The sequence below is a fragment of the Microtus ochrogaster genome, unplaced genomic scaffold, assembly GCF_000317375.1.
Source record: "Microtus ochrogaster isolate Prairie Vole_2 unplaced genomic scaffold, MicOch1.0 UNK62, whole genome shotgun sequence".
Lineage (NCBI taxonomy): Eukaryota > Metazoa > Chordata > Mammalia > Rodentia > Cricetidae > Microtus > Microtus ochrogaster.
In genome coordinates this window covers 2,089,470-2,107,323 of record NW_004949160.1, presented here as the reverse complement: position 1 = coordinate 2,107,323, position 17,854 = coordinate 2,089,470, and the positions used below count along the sequence as shown (strand labels likewise).

General features: G+C 38.3%; 1 protein-coding gene across 3 annotated transcripts in view; it reads right to left on the bottom strand.

Annotated features, from left to right (window-relative positions):
- Alms1 (ALMS1, centrosome and basal body associated protein) overlaps nucleotides 1–17,854 on the bottom strand; it is a 130,967-nt gene that overhangs the window by 84,194 nt on the left and 28,919 nt on the right. For all 3 annotated transcript variants that reach the window (XM_026777394.1, XM_026777395.1, XM_026777396.1), the window contains 3 exons: nucleotides 15,964–16,922; nucleotides 15,010–15,119; nucleotides 10,871–11,030 (listed from right to left, as the gene is read on the bottom strand). In XM_026777394.1, coding sequence (XP_026633195.1) covers nucleotides 10,871–11,030; nucleotides 15,010–15,119; nucleotides 15,964–16,922 — 1,229 coding nt within the window. The remainder of the gene's footprint in view (nucleotides 1–10,870; nucleotides 11,031–15,009; nucleotides 15,120–15,963; nucleotides 16,923–17,854) is intronic.

Below are 17,854 nucleotides of genomic sequence, written 5' to 3'. Positions count from 1 at the left end.
CAGAAAAGCATACGAGGACCTGAAGCAGTCTTCAGCCTGAGTTAATAAAGCAAACAACACGAGATGCCATCCCAGACCTCCATCCCACAGGTGACTAAGGGCTGCTTACTCATCATTCCAGCTCAGTTGCTAGGTGCATTAACACTAACACACCGAAACAAATCGGTGCATTTCTGGGGTTGGAGAGATGGCTCAGTAGTTGCAAGAGCACTTGTTCTTGCAGAGTTCTGGATCTGGGTTCAATTCCCAACAGCAAAATGGCAGCTAAAAACTCCAGTTCCGGGAATCTAACGAGTTCCAAGGAATCCTCTTAGCCTTTGGGAGCATCAGGTATGCACAGGGTGCATATAAAACAACCATACACATAAACAAAAATAAATAAAATTATAGAAAAAATAATGGACTTCAGAATAAAAATGGGCTATAAACAGGAGTTTCAAAGCTAAAAACCTATAGGTGGTAGGGAAGGCTCACATGCTGCTCTTGGGCATCAAATCTTAGCAGACTGGCCCTGAAAGAACGTTTCTTTCTTCTCAGAATCAGAGAGATTAAAGGAGATCAGGGAAATGAGGGCAGGGAAGACAGACACTTTAACCCACATCAAATGACTGACGGCACTGAGACAGACTCTGCACCTCCACATAAACAAGTGACGTAACTGGGAGATGGAAGTCAATTCTCTTGACCAGGTTTCTCTGTGTAGTTTTGAAGCCTGTCCTGGAACTCGCTCTGTAGACCAGGCTGACCTTGAACACACAGAGATCCGCCTGCCTCTGCCTCCCAAGTGTTGGAATTAAAGGTGTGTATCACCACAAACCAGCTATTATTTTTATCTAATTAATATTTATTTCTATTTTTACTCAATCCTCCACTTTTTTAATTTTTGAAATTATAATTACATTTCTCCCTTCTCATTCCTCTCCATCCTCCTTCAAACTCATGGCCTCTTTTTCACTAGTTGTTATTGCGTGAGTGTGTGTGTGTGTGTGTGTGTGTGTGTGTATTCCTAAATATAACCTGCTCAGCCCACATAATGTGACTTGTATGCGTGTTTTCAGAGCTGACTATTTGTCACTGGACAACCAATTGGTGAGCTCTCCTGGGGAAGACGACCTCTACTGCTCCCAGCTTTCCTCAGCTGCCTACAGTTCCTTGTTAGGGTTGAGGCCTCATGGGTTTTTTCCCCATCCAGTTTGGTATGTCCACTGGCATCAGCCCTTGCTTATATTTGGACTGTTATGTTGGTGAGACTCCCCTTTTGTTTCTCTCTCTCTCTTCCCTATCATAAGCCTCTTACAGAGATTGGCTTAAGTCATATTGACTAAATCAGACAGAGCAGCTCAAATACAACTCTTAGTTCATTTTATATACCTCCCGTTCTTTCATTCATTTTTAAAATTGCCTTACTTGACAATTTTTTAGATCAGTTATTTCTGTATGGGAGAAAGGCTCTCTCACAACGCACATGGTGGTTCAGAGCCTCCTGAGTGCTGGGAGGTTGCCTGACTCTATTTCTTTTCTCTTCCCATTCTACCTTGCATTAGAGCCACCTTTTTTTTCCATATTGTTACACCTTTCTACTTACTTTTCTGTTTTTCTCCATTCTAGTCTTGCTCTGCTTATTTTCTTTGTATTCCTAATGTCAGTAACTAATAGCTTAGTATGCACTATATTGGCCTTGTTATTTTATTCTTCAAAACTTACTAGAGTTGGAGGTTTGATGGTTTTTTCTTGGCTATTCTTCTATCTTCATAATAGCGTTAACCATCAATTGTGGTTACTTCTACAGTTTATAGTCTGCACCTGCAAAAGCTGAAGACCGTGTCCAGTGCCCAGAACATGTGTGCTAAAGGTTAAGCTACAAAGAACAATGGCTACTGAATACTATTGAGAAAAACTACACTTCATCCTTATCACGGTAACTTAGTCCTGGATGAATAATGAAAACGCTTAAACTGAAAGAAAACAAGTGGTTAAAGAAACCCATCTAATTCTGTATATGCCAAGTTCCAATACAGAAATATAAGAAACATGGAAAAAAATCAAGGGACTGTGATTACTCGAAAAAATCCATTATAGTAACAAATTTCAATGAAAATGAAGTAAAAACCAAAGACAATGGAATTTCAAAAACAAGTTTTAAAAATGTCCAACAAAATCAAAGAAAACATGAACAAACTCCTGAATGAATTCAAAAACAACACAAGTAACCATCCAACCAAAATAAGAAAGCCAATACAAGATATAAAACAAGAATTCAACAAAGAGATAGAAATACTAAAAAATCAAATTGAAATTTCGGAAATAAAAAGCTAAGTCAATCAAATACACTGGAAATTCCCACCAAAGGAATGGATTGGGGCTTGAAGACAAGGTAAATGAAGGAGCACATTCAGACAATAATAAAAATAAGAAAAAGTATGAACAGTGCATGTGAGACTACTGAAAGACTAAATTAACAAATCATGGGCACAGAAAAGGTACAATCTAAAGGCAGAAAAAAATGTATTCAATGAAAAAAAAGACAGAAAGAAAATCTCTCCTAGAGAAAGAGGTAGTCATCCAGATAGAAACAAGAGGCATTTAGAACACCAAACAGACAAGACAGAAAAGGAACGTTGACATGACATACTGTAGTTAAATCATTAAGTATATAGATCAAAGAAAAAAATATTGAAAGCTACAAAACGTGCCAGTCACATAAGGGCAAAACTACCAGAGTAATAGCACATTTGTCACAAGAAATTTTAACAGCCTAGATGTGAAGCTCACTATAACCAGCAATGTTGTCCTTCATGAATAAAGAGAAACGTTCTATGGTAAACATAAAGTAAAGGAATTCATGGCCACGACTAAGCCAGCACTGGAGAAGATTCTTGAAGGACTCCTATACACTAAGGAGAGAAAAACACATTCATAAGGTCACAAAGTAAAAATAAGATCTGTTAGATGAGTAACTTTTTCAAATGAAAGGACCAAATCTGATAAACAACAAAACCAAAATGATATCCCTCATTATCATAATTCTGACACAATAACTCAACACAGTAATAGTGGGTTCACATCACTCGCACCAATAGCATGGTATTGGAATAAAAGAAGAGTTAACCAAACAACAGTGAAATGAACTTTAAGAGACTTCACAGAACATCCCACCCAGCTTCTTAGTAGCCTGGGACTGTTTCCAAAAACAGACCATACTTTAGCAAAGCAAGTCTTAACAATTACATGAAAATTAAAATAATTCTTATATTCCATCTGATCACAGTAGAATAAAGCAAGAAACTAACAAGAGAAACTACAGAAAATATGAACAACACACCACTGATGATGAATGGGTCAAAGAAATCAGGAGAGAATTTTTTTAAGCACTGGAATTAAAGCAAAACCAAAATCCTATGGGAAACAATGAAGCAGTTCTGAGAAGGAACTTATAGCTATACATACCAATATCTAAAGTCAGAGCTTTGAAATAGAAAAATAAGAACAAGCCAAATGTGAAATCAGTAAACAAAAATAAGGATCAGAATAGAAACTATTGAAATGGAAACACAAAGAACGGGGAGTCAACGAAACAAAGAAGTGGTTCTCTAACAAAATAAGGTTAGCAAATCCTTAGCCAAACCAGCTGAAAGAAAGAATACCCAAATTAATAAAATTAAAGATAAAAAGGGGCAATATTACAACAGATAACAATAAAATTCAGAAGATCATTAAGGTATACCAATATGAAAACTCATATGGCAATAAACTGGAAAATCTAAAATCAGATAAATTTCTAAGTACATATTGTCTTAGTTACTTTTTTATTGTCATGGAAATACAGTGACAAAGGCAACCTATAAAAGAAAGCATTTAATTTGAGGCTTACAATTTCAAAGGGTGAGCCCATGACCATCACGGCTACTAACATGGTAGATGGCAGGCAGACAAGGAGGTGTATGGTCCCAGAGCAGTAGACCTTACATCCTGACATACAACCACCAGGCAGAGAGAGAGCTAACTGAGAATACTGTGGATTTTTGAAACCTCAAAGCCCACTCACAGTAACACACCTCCTCCAACAAAGCCACACCTCCTAATCCTTCCCAAACAGTTCCATCAAACCACCATACATGCGAACTACAAAAATTAAACCAAGATATAAATAACTTAAACAGATCTACAACCAACAGTAGCTTTTTTAAAAAAAAATCAACTAAAAACATCCAGGCCCAAATGGTGTCATTTGCTGAATTCTACTGGACCTTTTCTAAAACTCTGAATATTTTCTTAGTGTGTTGCACACACAAACACTAGCTGAGATGGTTAAACAAGAATGGTCCCCATAAGCTCATATATTAGAACGCTTAATCACGAGGGAGTGGAACTCTTTGAAAGGATTAGGAGGATTAGGAGATGTGGCTGTGTTAGAGGAAGTGTGTCACTAGGTTTCAACAGGTCTTGCCAGACCTGGGTTCTCTCTCTCTGCCTGTGGGTCAGAATATAAGGGTCTCAGATACTACTCCAACCACAGTCTATGCAATGTCATGCTCCCCATCATGATAATAGACTAAACCTCTGAAAGTATAAGCAAACTCCCAGCTAAACACTTCCCTTTATAAGAGTTGCCTTGGTCATGGTGTCTCTTCACAGCCATAAAACAATGACTGAGACACCAGTGTAACATTGTGTTTAGAAGTCAGAAGACAACATTCAAAAGTCAGTCTCTCTAGGGATCAAACCCCGTATTTGTATAACAAGTGCTTTTGCCTACAAATCATCTCTCTGGCTCTCTACCAAAGCTTTTTTTTAACATTATTTATTGATACACACACACATATATGCACCACATACATGCAGTATCTGCAGAGGTCAGAAGAAAGTGTGAACTGGCATGAACTGGAGTTACAGATGTTGTTAGCTACCATGTAGTTACTGAGAATCAAACCCAGGTCCTCCAGAAGAACAGCCAATGCTCTTTAAATATTAAGTCATCTCTCCAGCCCTTACTAGACCTTTAAAGAACATTAAAGGTCCTCAAAGTATTTCATATAATAGAAAAGGAAAAAACACTACCAAATTCATTTTATGAAGCCAGTATTACCCTGATAACAATGATGTATGAGGATCCACAAAAAAGAAAATTATAGACCAGTAAACCAGAAAAACCTGGACACTTAAAATCCCATTAAAATACTTGTAAAACTAAATTCAATAACACATTATAATGATCATTTACCATGAATGACCAAGTTAAGAGTCATTCCAGGGAATGGAAGAATGATTCGGCATTATGTAAGTCAATAAGCATAAATAGACTCAGAAATCATACAACCATCTCAACAGATATAGAAAATACCTCTATCAAAGTCCAACAACCCTTAATAATGAAAGCCATGAAGAAACTAGAAACAAAAGAGACATCTCAATATAATTGTCCTAAATGGAAAAAACTGTAAATCTAAGGGTATTTACCCTTTCCATCTGATTAAATATATTATTTGAGGTCTTATGAAGTCTTGCCTATAACAATAAGACAAAAATAAAAGAGGTACAAATAGACAAGAAAAAGAAGTCAAAGTACTCCTGTTTGCACACAATATGATCATATACTTAAGAAGTAGGACTTAGTGAGATGATTCAGCAGGTAGAGAGTGTTTACCATACAAGCCTGATAACCTGAGTTCAATTCCCAGAACCCATAATAGAAAGAGAGACCAACTCTCAAAACCTGTCCCCTAAAGTCCAGCAGGCACCAAAGAGACAGAGACAACTGAATTTCTGAAGCAATCTGACCAATCTGCCCAGCAAATGATAGTTTCTAACTATATTTTCTTTAAAAGTTCTACTTTAGTGGTATCATCCATGTGAACACTTAAGGAGACCTTTCTGGTCCAACACTTAAGGACTTAGAATGACTGTCCATTTTCACAAAGAAAGGAAGAAGAAAATCTTAGATGATGGTGCTTGTAGATTTAAGGTTTGGCAAGGGCATCTTAAAAAGAGAGGACACCATTGTACTGTGTTCATATTCAAAGAGGGTGACAAGGGATCATTCCAAGGTCCTTACTTTAATTGGCACTAAGAGTCCTTGTGATCTCATTCCCTACCAAAGGTTCCACTTCCTAATACTATCACTAAACAAGTAAGAATTTCAGTGTGAACATTTCAGGAGACACAATCATTCCAATCATAATGAATTCCAATGTTCACAGAGGAACACTTTTCATGACTTAAAGGCAATAGCAACTGAGCTCAAGAGAAGTGTGGATGCAAATAATCTTATCCAGAAGAGCATGGGAGATCATTTTGAAGAAGAAAGCAGTATTATCTGCTGAGGGAGGTGGTATGATGTGGGATGTCCTTCTGTACACTGTGAATGTGTGTTGTTTTAATTGATTAATGAATAAAGCTGCTTTGGCCTATGGCAGGGTAGAATATAGCTAGAAGGGAAAGTAAAACTGAATACAGGGAGAAAGAAGGTGGAGTTGAGGGAGACACCAGCAGCTGCCTGAGAAGGAAGGTATGAGGTGACAAGCCTCGAACATCATGGTAAAATATAAACTGATAGAAATGGGTTAATTTAAGTTGTAAGAACTAGTTAACAGTAAGTCTGCTAATAGACCAAACTGATGTGGGAATGATTTCTTATTAATAAAGAAACTGCCTAGGCCCATTTGATAGGCCAACCCTTAGGTTGGCGGAGAAAACAGAACAGAATGCTGGGAGAAAGAGGCTGAATCAGGGAGTCGCCATAATTCTCCCACTCCAGACAGACACAGGTTAAGATCTTCTCTGGTAAGCCACCTTGTGGGCTACACAGATTATTAGAAATGGGTTAGCTCAATATGTAAGAGCTAGCCAATAAGAGGCTAGAGCTAATGGGCCAGGCAGTGTTTAAAAGAATACAGTTTCCGTGTAATTATTTCGGGTAAAGCTGGCCATGCGGGTGGTCGGGTGGCAGGATGCAGCCCAGCCCTGCTGCTCCAAATACAACACCAAACAGTATAATTAATATTAAGCCTCAGAATGATTATTTTAAAAGTGGTGCAGGACCAGGCAGGACAAGAAACCTCCACATATAAATGGCACCCACGGTCTAGCACGGATCCACAAGAGACCTAAAAAAGCTGTAAAGGGGTTCTAAATGCACAGAAACAGAGCTGCACTGGGCTTCCTAGTCACTCATGCCATTACAATACAGAGATGCATTGTACAGAGATACATCTCTGGACAGCTGCCCACGAAATGGAGCCAGCTGTCAACCACCATGACCTAAGCAGCATGGCAGACTCCCACAGTCTCTCACTGGATGCAGGACAAAGAAGCTTCTCCCAGCCACTGCCTGCAGGCTTGAGAGCACAGCTGTATACTACTTAGTACTGCTTCCCAGAGTTGGGAAGGTTAAGTGTGACTCGCCTGGGTACCTCTGCCATGTTGAAAAGTTGAGCAGGGTAGAACCAAGAGCCAAAGCAGCCACTTTGGTCTTAGCCATGCCCACTTACCAATTTAAAGCAGTGATCAGAAAATAATTACAGATACACAATAAAGGTAGATTCAGACAAAAAGCCCTCTAAAAGGGTCACAATGTGATAAATATGCATAGGCTTGGGAGAGAAAAGATAAAGGGTAGACAGTCATAGATTAAAAGAATAAAGATAATAAACTGAGGTTCTTAAGAAGAAAATAAAGTAATAAAAAATTATAATAAACCATGTTAAAATGAAAAATGCACAGGCAGTCTAGATTATGTATACTATTGTGTTTTTTCTTTGAATTTTCTGACTGTTAATGAGCTAACTGCAGAGAGACATTTGATTGTAAGTGCTGCTAAGCTAAACCAACATAAAGGTATTTTGAAAACTTCAAAATTTGGGTCTAAGGATATGTTGCTTTGGAATAGAGGTTCTGTTTAAAAGATCAGAAGCTATGGATTCCTCCCAGATTAATATGCTTTGATCAAGTAAGAGCCCTGGTCTCCATGGGAGCAATGACCCAGGTGACCCAACATCTAGAACAGCTTCAAGACAACTGGCTGAGACTATACAGCCTCACAGACTACTACAGCCAAGATTTAACTATAATTCTAAATTTTCTCAGTATCCCACTAAGATTACCAGTGCCCGTAGTCACTAAGTAGTATAGAAAACTACATCCAAGGGGCTGGAGAGACGGTTCAGAGGTCCTGAGTTCAATTCCCAGCACCTACATGGTGACTCACAACTATCTATAGTGAGATTTGGTGCCCTTTCCTGGTATGTACGTGTTCATGCAAGCAGAACGCTGAATACATAATAAATAAATTTATCTTTTAAAAAAAAGAAAAAAAGAGAACTAAGTCCAAATTCCCAAAATATTGTTTATAAATGTTTGTTAAAGGCTGTTAGTTACAAATGGTTAATGATCATAGTCAATATCTTTCTAAAGAAAAAAGGGGGATATGATATAGAAATAATTTTAAAAAGTAGATTATTGAATCTGCTTTAATCCAAAAAACAACTGTTAGTCTAACAATACTTTATATTGGTATGGATTTTGGTTTACTGATACCAATTTAAGGTCAATTTTTGTTACAATATATGTATATTTCTACTCTTGTTAAGGTATTATGTTTACACAGCTCATTTAAAAATGTAATATATAGTTAAATATAAATAGTCATCTATAATAGTCAAATTTATAGTCATGTTAATTAGATTTTCTGGATATGCAGAGATATATTTCAGATGGATAGGTAATCTTCAAACACATCAAAGACCTACAGAATATAGCATTAAAAATGTTTTAAGAACTTAAGACTTCTCTCAACAGTGACACATGTCTGTTCCTGACGGCATTAATTACTTTAAGAGGAAGATGGGCATAAAGAAAACTCCTTACGGAATTTGCTTTCAATATGGCAAGGCTAGTCATTTGGGCAAGAAACAGCTCTTGCCTGAGCTGCCTGACTGTATGCTGTATAAACTGGACATGTAGGACCCACAGGAAAATGACTACTAAACTTCGTAAAAATAAGGCAGCATAGTCCCTTATGGTTCCTGCTTCACAAAAGAAATCACCAGACATTCTGCAGGACACAAAAGAAAACCACTGATACTGTCAATCAATACAGGTTGAGCAAATTTCAAATTTCCTGCTTCACTAAAAAGTGAAGTTACTATATTACCCTATAGGCTAAAGATGGATGACCCAACATTACAGAACTTTGGGTGACCAGGCAGTCAGATATTTCTGCCATTTCTAGAGTTTTAAGTTGCTTACAATACACTTCTTGTTTATTTACGTAATTGAAGGGGAATCTCAACCAATTACCTGGTTTGGGAGGGTGTTTGCCCCAGGGCCCCCAAAAGCTTATAAAACCATCCATGTGCGCTTATTTGTCCCTTTTGTTTCCTGCTCTTCATTGGAACCTTGGTTTTGTAAGTTCTCCCCTTATTAAAGCTGATATTGAGCTTGCCTGGCTAATTCTGTTCGCCGTTCGTTTATGCCGTAACAGGTAATATTATATCCTTCTGGGGTCTTTGAGAGAGTTCAAGACTAGATAGTTATAGTTTTCCTTAGTTATGATAATAAATTAGATATAAAACTTAAAACTCACAAAGAATAGATGATAGCGTATTTTCTTTAATTTTGCCATATTTAAAGAATAATTATAACTGTAATTCTTGATTGATACCTGTTTTGCTATATTACAATATTAGAGTTAAAACCTTCCTTTTTAATTAGACAGAAAAGAGAAGATGCTATGGGATGTCCTTCTGTACACTGTGTATATATGTTGCTTTTATTGGTTGATGAATAAATATATTCTACGGCAGAATAGAATAGAGCTAGAAGGGAAAGCCAAACTGAATATAGGGAGAAAGAAAACAGAGTGGAAAACTTAGAATTTTCCAGGTATACACCTTAAATCCCAGAGCTTAAGGTAGAGGCAGGCAGACCTCTGTGAGTTCAAGGCCAGGCTGGTCACCACAGTGAGTTCCAGACAGGCAGAGCTGCATAGTGAGACCTAGTCTCAAAAAAAAGAATATGGAAAAAAGAAAAAAAGAAAAGGGAACAGAATTTACATTGAAAGGAAAACTAGATGAAAATGACTAAATAAAAAAAAAGATTGGAAGATAATTCTCAGAAGTAAACTGACATTGGAGACAATGATTCTATGATAATAGCCTAAGGAAGCTGATGGTATTACTTATCCAGTGCACAAAAGCCTCAAAGTCAATGATGCCAATAGTGTTACTCAGTCCAAGTGTAAGGGCTGAGAAACTGCCGAAAGGTAAATAACCTGGTTTTCTGATATCCAAGGCAGGAAAATGGTACCCCAGTGTGCCTTTTTGTTCAATCCAGGTCTCAACCAATTAGATGGGCTCACAATTTGGTCTACTTATTCAAATCTCTTCCTCATACTCTTACAGGTATATATAAAAATACTGTTTACCAATTATATAGTGTGTAGGTTAATTTTTTTTGCCAACTTATCCCAAGTTACAGTGATCTGAAAGGAGAAAAATCTCAACTGAGAAAATGCCTCCATAAGTTCTTCTTGTACGCCAACTGTGGGGCATTTTCTTGATTAATGATTGATGTGGGAAGGGAACGCCTAGCCCATTATGGATGATGCTAACCACTGTGCAGGTGGTTCTGGATATGTAAGAAAACAAATGGAACAAGCCTGTAAGCAGCATTTCCTGTTGCTTCTGCTTCAGTTCCTGCCTTGAGTTCCTGCCCCAACTTCCTTTAGTTATGAAGTAGACCTGAGAGTTGTAAGATGACCAAGGTGTTATCACAGTAATACTAGGCATCCCTTACTGCTAGAAAGGCATGGCAAGATAATATTCATAAACCAGATAAGGAGGACATATAGTGTCAACAATTTCTAGATACATACCTGTTGACCGTGTAAGAGCTGTTGGTTGAGTGTCAAGAGATACCCTCAACATTCTGAGATTGGGAGAATGATATTTTGACTCACTGGTTGGTTCTTGAGGAACAAATGAAGATAATGGAGATGGAAAAGGCTGACTAATGTCCAAATTAGAATGGTCTACCTATGAAATTAGAAAAGAAATGTTAAAAAACAAAACAAAAGATTCTATTAATTTGACACTTAACTTGGCTAAAAAACAAACTTCATTAAATGAACACTTAAGAGGTTCAATAATTTTATTTTAATCTTTTTAACTTTAATTTCATTTTACATATTTGAGTGTTTATCCTGCATATATATGTGTACATCTCATACAGAGTTCAAAGGAAGTTATTGGATCCCCTGGAACTAGAGTTACAGTTATGAGTCACCATGTGGATACTGGAAATAGAACTCGGGTCTTCTTTAAGAACAAGCTAACAGTGAGATCTGAGCTGGAGAGATTTGCAGCAGTTGAGAGCACTGGCTGCTCTTTCAGAGGATCTGAGTTCTATTCCTAGCACCCATGACATCTCACAACTGTCTGACTCCAGTCTCTAAGGATGCAATACCTTCTTCTGGTTTCCAAGGGCACTATATACATGTGAAGGGAAAACATCCATACACAAAATAAAGTACATCTTTAATAGAACAAGTACTCCATAACCTGTCTCCCCAAACCAACACACTGGGGAGTTTTACCAATTACTTACGATCATATTCTTTCCAGGTGTGGTGGCATAGGCCTGAAATCTCAGAAGGAAGACTGAGACAAAAGGTCCACAAGTTTGAAGCCAGCGGAAGCTAACAGTGAGATCTGGGCCAGTCTAGTAACAGGGTGACACTCATATTCTCAAGTCATTTGAATTCATATACATATCACATTTTGTTTGGTGAAGACACCACTGATGGTGCCGTACAGAATATCACATATCACTAACTAGTGGCATTAAAGCATAAACATGTGCCTGGCGGTGGTGGTACACAACTTTAATCCTAGCACTCAGGGAGGCAGAGGCAGGCGGATCTCTGTGAGTTCAAGGCCAGCCTGGTCTACAAAGCAAGTTCCAGGACAGTCAGAGATAAAGAAACAAACAAACAAAATACACACACACAAAGGCATAAACATGCATAATTTCCATGGAATTCATAGGATACTTAGGTAAAAATATACAGCGCTATTTGGTTTATAAAAGATTAGTCTAGTCATGCCATCTCAGAACAGAATACAAAAATAAACATAAGCATGATTTCATTTATTATCTATTTATTTACTTATCTGGAGATGGGATCTATCTATCTGTCCATCCATCCATCCATCCATCCATCCATCTATCCATCCATCCAGGGCAAGAGTTCATGTAGTTTGACCTCAAATGCTTCCCTACATAGCTGAGGCTGGCTTTTAACTTCTGATCCTCCTGTCTCCACCTGTCATGTGCAGGAATTACTGCATACATTAATTATCATGTTTTTGTTTGTTGGGTTTTCAGTTCTCAGGCAGCTACTTGTATTCATGGAATGAACATATATACATAAACAAAGATAAATTAAAAAAATAATGATAATTAAGGGGCTGAAGACCTTCCTTAGTGAAAGAACACTTTTCTAGCATGCCCAAGGCCCTGAGTTCATTACCCAACAGCACACATGCAGATTTAAAAAATGGGAAATAAATCTTAACATTTTTGCTTTGATTTCGCTCGTTTTCATACAATTCCTAGGGTCTCTGGGTCTATTAACTACTTCTCATTGTTTTCATCACATTATTTTCTCTTCACTTGGCTATAGCCAACAGGCTACAAAGTTATATGTATTTTCTTTGGTATTACCTGCTCTAATAGCTCTTTATGTTTGAAGATGTGATAATAGTACTTTTTTATTAAAGTTAAGGCTATAATAATTTTTCTCCCTTTATTAAATCTCTTGTATTCACCTGTCTCTTTCCCGACTTCTTACTCTGCCTTTCTCCCACAAGCTATACTAAAATCAATCTTTAGGAGCAGGATTCTTTACTTAAAATTTTTGAGCTTTTTCAGAACTTATATTTTGGGTTATGTATTATTTAGTTGACCTAGGCAGCCACTCTGTATTTTAGTCTGTTTTCTGGCATCTCTAGCAGCTCCCTATCCTACTCCTGTTCTCATTAGTTATGACTGAAATATGTTTCCTGACACTGTTGTATTTCTCTTTGCAAGGTACAGGACTTTCCCAAAAGAGAGCTATTAGGCTCAGAAAGGTGTTTAGGGAAATAGAGGGAGAGTGTTGGTATTAAAGGTGTTCACCACCACTGCTAGCTAGAAAACTAGAGCTCTTGAGAAGAGAGGGTAACAGGTCAAAGGCTGTTCATCATAAAGTAGTTACTTCCGTACTGATATCCTTGTACATTGAGTCACAATCCTAGAAGTATTCATTGTAAAGTGTGGATGAAAATAATCCACACTAACCCAGTCTGAGGACAGACTAAGTGGACTACTATGTACCTGTGATGCTCTTGGCACTGCACCTGAGAAGAGTGTCAGCCATTATATCCCCACTCTCATCATAAATGCCTACTTTAAAATACTAAAGAAAACAAAATCGACCCCACGAAACTCTCTTACATAGTCAACAACCTATACATAAAAGCAAAACTCTTGGCCGATCCCAGTACTCGGGAGGCAGAGGCAGGCGGATCTCTGTGAGTTCGAGACCAGCCTGGTCTACAGAGCTAGTTCCAGGACAGGCTCCAAAGCCACAAAGAAACCCTGTCTCAAAAAAACCAAAAAAAAAAAAAAAAAAAAAAAACCAAAACTCTTCAAGGACACATCACAAGTGAGACCCAGGTTGGCCTGACAGCATCACACAAACAAGGGCAGGACTCAAGGAATATTAAAGACAAGATGGTCTAAAGATCCAAACAAATGAAGTCTTATAAAGCATTTTAAAAAGTCCCTAGAGTCACCATTTTTCAGTACAGGTATCATAACAGGGGCATAAACAGATGTGGGGAAGATGTGTACAAGTTTATGCAGTTCATAGAAGGAGGCAGAGTTAGAGCCCTTCAGAAAGACGGACTAATTTGGATTCTAAGCACTGCAGTATTCTTCCCAGGGAAACAATGATGCTTGAGATTTTCTTAAATGCCTGAAGTCAAAATTTTCAGGAACTTCTAAACAGAAATACTTGAGTATCTCAAGCTAGCACATTAAAGACCAGAGGGACAGCACAATTGAATGTCCTCATGAATGTGTTCAGTTTTCACACGTTCCAAAGATTCTTGTTGACCCAATACAAAAAAGATACTTCAGGACAGAAAGCCTGGAGGACCAAGTATGGTGGTAGACGCCTTCAATCCTAGCACTTAGGAAGCAGAGAAAGGAGCTATCCTGAGATCAAGGCTAGCCTGATCTACACAACACACTCCAGGGTAGCAGGACTACATAGATACCTTGTCTCAAAATTTAAAAAAAATAATAATTAAAAAGTCTAGAACTCCAAAAGATGTCCTTTTCTAAGACATCACAGAATTCATGAAATGAAGTCAGGCAGTGGTGGCACACACCTTTAATTCCAGCACTTGAGAGGCAGCAGACAGATCTCTGTGAGTCCAAGGCCAGACTGGTCTACAGGAGGAAAGCCAAGGCTATACAAAGATATCCTGTCTGCAAAAACCAAAACAAACAAACCAAAAAAATAAATAACAAACTTGTTTAGTGTCATGGTCTATGAAAAAAACATTTTGTCAACATTTAGATCATATTCCTGGGTATGAAATGAAGACCATATTGTGAGTCAGAATTGCTATCAAAAGATAAATGAGCCTTTTTACTTTCATTATCATTTTCTTTTCAACTAAAATATTCCTTTACCTATCCATAAAATAGGTCAAGTAGAGTAACTTACAGACTTGTCAAAATGGCTCTCCTCAGATGATAGTTGTGAAGTAGGTAGCCAAAACAAGGAGCTGTCGCAAAGATCATCAAGCATTTTCTCTAAATCTGCAAGCTCCAAGTACTCACCAGTTAAGCCTTGTAGGTCCCATGTCTGGGAAATTGTAAAAAGTAAAAAACAAACACCATTTCCTGAATCAGTACTGAAAAAGGCCACATTTCTACAACTATCACTTTATTGTATTTTACCTCTCTTTGCAGTTCAGAAATTCTTTCACTGTGTACACCAGCAGTTTTATATAGGTCATCATCACCATGCAGAGTAACAATGCCAGACTCAGCCTTCTCCTGTAGGCCATCTATTTAAAAAAAAAAGAAAAAAGAAAAAAAGTCATGTTGCACAAATGTATATATATACAATGAAACTGGACTCAGCTCCCCAGGCCAAGGAATTTCACCTTAGCCTTCCTTCAGTTTCCTTAGCTCACTAGAATCAGTGATGCATCACCAGTCAAAGTTAAAGCAAAGAGGGACTTGCATCTCATGCTGTCAAATTTACTAAAAAGCTGCTCCATACAGCAGCAGATACAGCCTTACCCAAATTATAATCTGAGGAATCTGCAACTTCTTCAAAGGTGTGCTGCTTTAAATCTTATAAAACCCAAGATTCCTAAGTTGATACTTTCATTGCAAAAATAATGTTTGAAGATCCTACCTTCTCTGTAAGGTCAAGATTGTTTATATCATACTGAAATGAAGGTGACTGTGTTTCCCCAAGACCAACAACCCAGTTGTAAGCTTTTTCTCTTAAAGAAAATGACTTAAGCTCTGGAATGACAGAAAGAGGCTTACTGAGCATGTTCTGAGGAGCATTAGGGGGTGACTTTAAATCTGGATCCCAAGATAGGGAGCTACCACCATCATCTTCTTTATGCAACAATGGTTTTGAAGCTGCTGGTTCCAACACCCCAGGAGTAGACTGGTATTTTGGATCCTTAAGCTTATCCATGAAAGAGTTTTCATCACTATAATTTAATGGGGAAAGATCTGGTTTGGGGGGTTCTCTCTCACAGCTGTCATCTGCTAATGGCTTATTGATGTTGGTTTGGATTTCATTTATAGGACTCTCTTGCTTGGAAGGCTCAATTGAGGCAATAACTGCCTCAAAGGCTACATTTTCAGTAGCATCAACATTTTTCTCACCAAAAGTAGAAGCTGCCTTTTGGTTTCTTTCCTCTTGAAAATACGGTTGTTCTGATGTCTCATCCAAGTTGGCTTTAACTGTTCGAAGGGGGGCACCAGAAGCCTCTAGTTTGGAGATTTCAAGTCCTCTAGAGAGTATATGTGCTTCTGAAACTTGTTCATGACTATCAAGGACGGCAGCCAACCCAATATACTTTACCTCTGGAGATTTGGCATGCACCTGAGGTGACGGCAAAATATTTCTAATCTCCTTTTGCTTAAAAAATGGAGGTAATGTTTTCTTCTTATCTTCATTTCCTTCAAAGCCCTCCAAAGAATCCATCTTTGGACTCATTTTATCCTCAGATGGAGACCTTAAACAAACATTCTCAAGATGGTTAACAGAGGTCAAGGGAGCCCCTTTAGCTCTTTCCAACATGCATCGCAGGAAAGAATATGACATTTTATTAGGAGGAGGAATTTTGCATGGGAAGGAAGCCTGGTCCGTACGGGGTAGACATGCTTCTGACTGCTGTAAGATTTCCTGTTTCCAATACTGAGCATGTGAACAAGCCGAATCAAAGCCACTGATTCTTCCAGCAGTCATGTTTTCATCACTAACATCAGATAAAGTTGAAGAGGAAACCTGGTCAGACAATTTGCCTTCTGGGTGCTGAGTATCCTTTTCTGTCTGCCATGACATATATGAAAGCAGGGCATCATAGTGATCAGAACCATTGGGGCCTTTCAGTTCATCAGGAGCATCAGGTGGTGCATTCTCTCCATTGTTCTCTTGTTCAGATGGGAAAAGAGAGCGCTGAGATCCAAAAGTTGTGCTACCTGTAAGTGGATGTTGAGATATACTAAGGCAACTGTTAACTAAGTCTGAAGATGTTTCTGAGGTGGCCTGGAATAAAGCTTCTCTAACTTCTGACGGCCGAGAAAGCCATTCAGTATCTTCCGACTTATCAGGAATCTCTCTGAAAAGACAAAGTTATAAAGAAATAATTAGCTCCTTAATACTTTAATTTTCAAAAACTAACAAAAAACACAAACCTGGCGTCACTAAAATTAGGTTTACTTGAAACTGCATTTTTGCTATGTTGGGGGATAATGCTCTTATACACTAAAGATTTGTCATTCATATTGGTTTCAGGAAGTATAGGTGGGGGTGACCAGACTAAGAAAATTCTGGGAAGAGAAGGCTACAGTCAGTTACCAGCCAGATGTAAAGAAAACAAGACGAGAATGTGGCTGCCCAACATGGATAACTGAATCCATTGAAAGCCTGAGAAAGCTTGGGAAAGAATAAAGCATGTTTTCGTGGTAGCAGCAATTTCTAGGGTCTGCTCTGCTTGCTATAAGCAAGCAAGCGCTCTCATCTAAGAGAGGCTTCCTGACTCAGCTTTAGCTGCAAAACCCTGCAGCTCTTAAGAGGTCCTGCCACAAAACACTTAAATGGTGTTGATAAAAGCTGACTGCATGCTTGTTTGTTTTCAGCCATAGCAAGAAAAAAGTTGTGCTGTTTTAAAATGCTGGCGTTATGGTCCGTCCTGCCAGGGCAAACTCTGACTCTTTCAGACAGGCAGTCCGACTGAGTGTGGTCTGTGAGCAGAATGCTGCAGCTTGTTTGCCAGCAGGGACCTTGAAACGCCAGAGAGTTGTGGCAATAAAAATGGCTACAGCTGGTATCTCTGCCATGAGGCTGGAAAGCTAAGGAATGGGCTGGATCCAGCTGCCAAAGCCACGGCTTTAGTCCTACCCATATTGCTTGGTAAATTAAAGACTCATGTGGTCAAAAAAGAGACATATACAGTAAAAGAAAGATTCAAAGTCGAAGAAAACGTCTAAATGATTTACAGTGTGTTAAAAATATATGCAGGAGCTGGGCGGTGGTGGCACACGCCTTTAA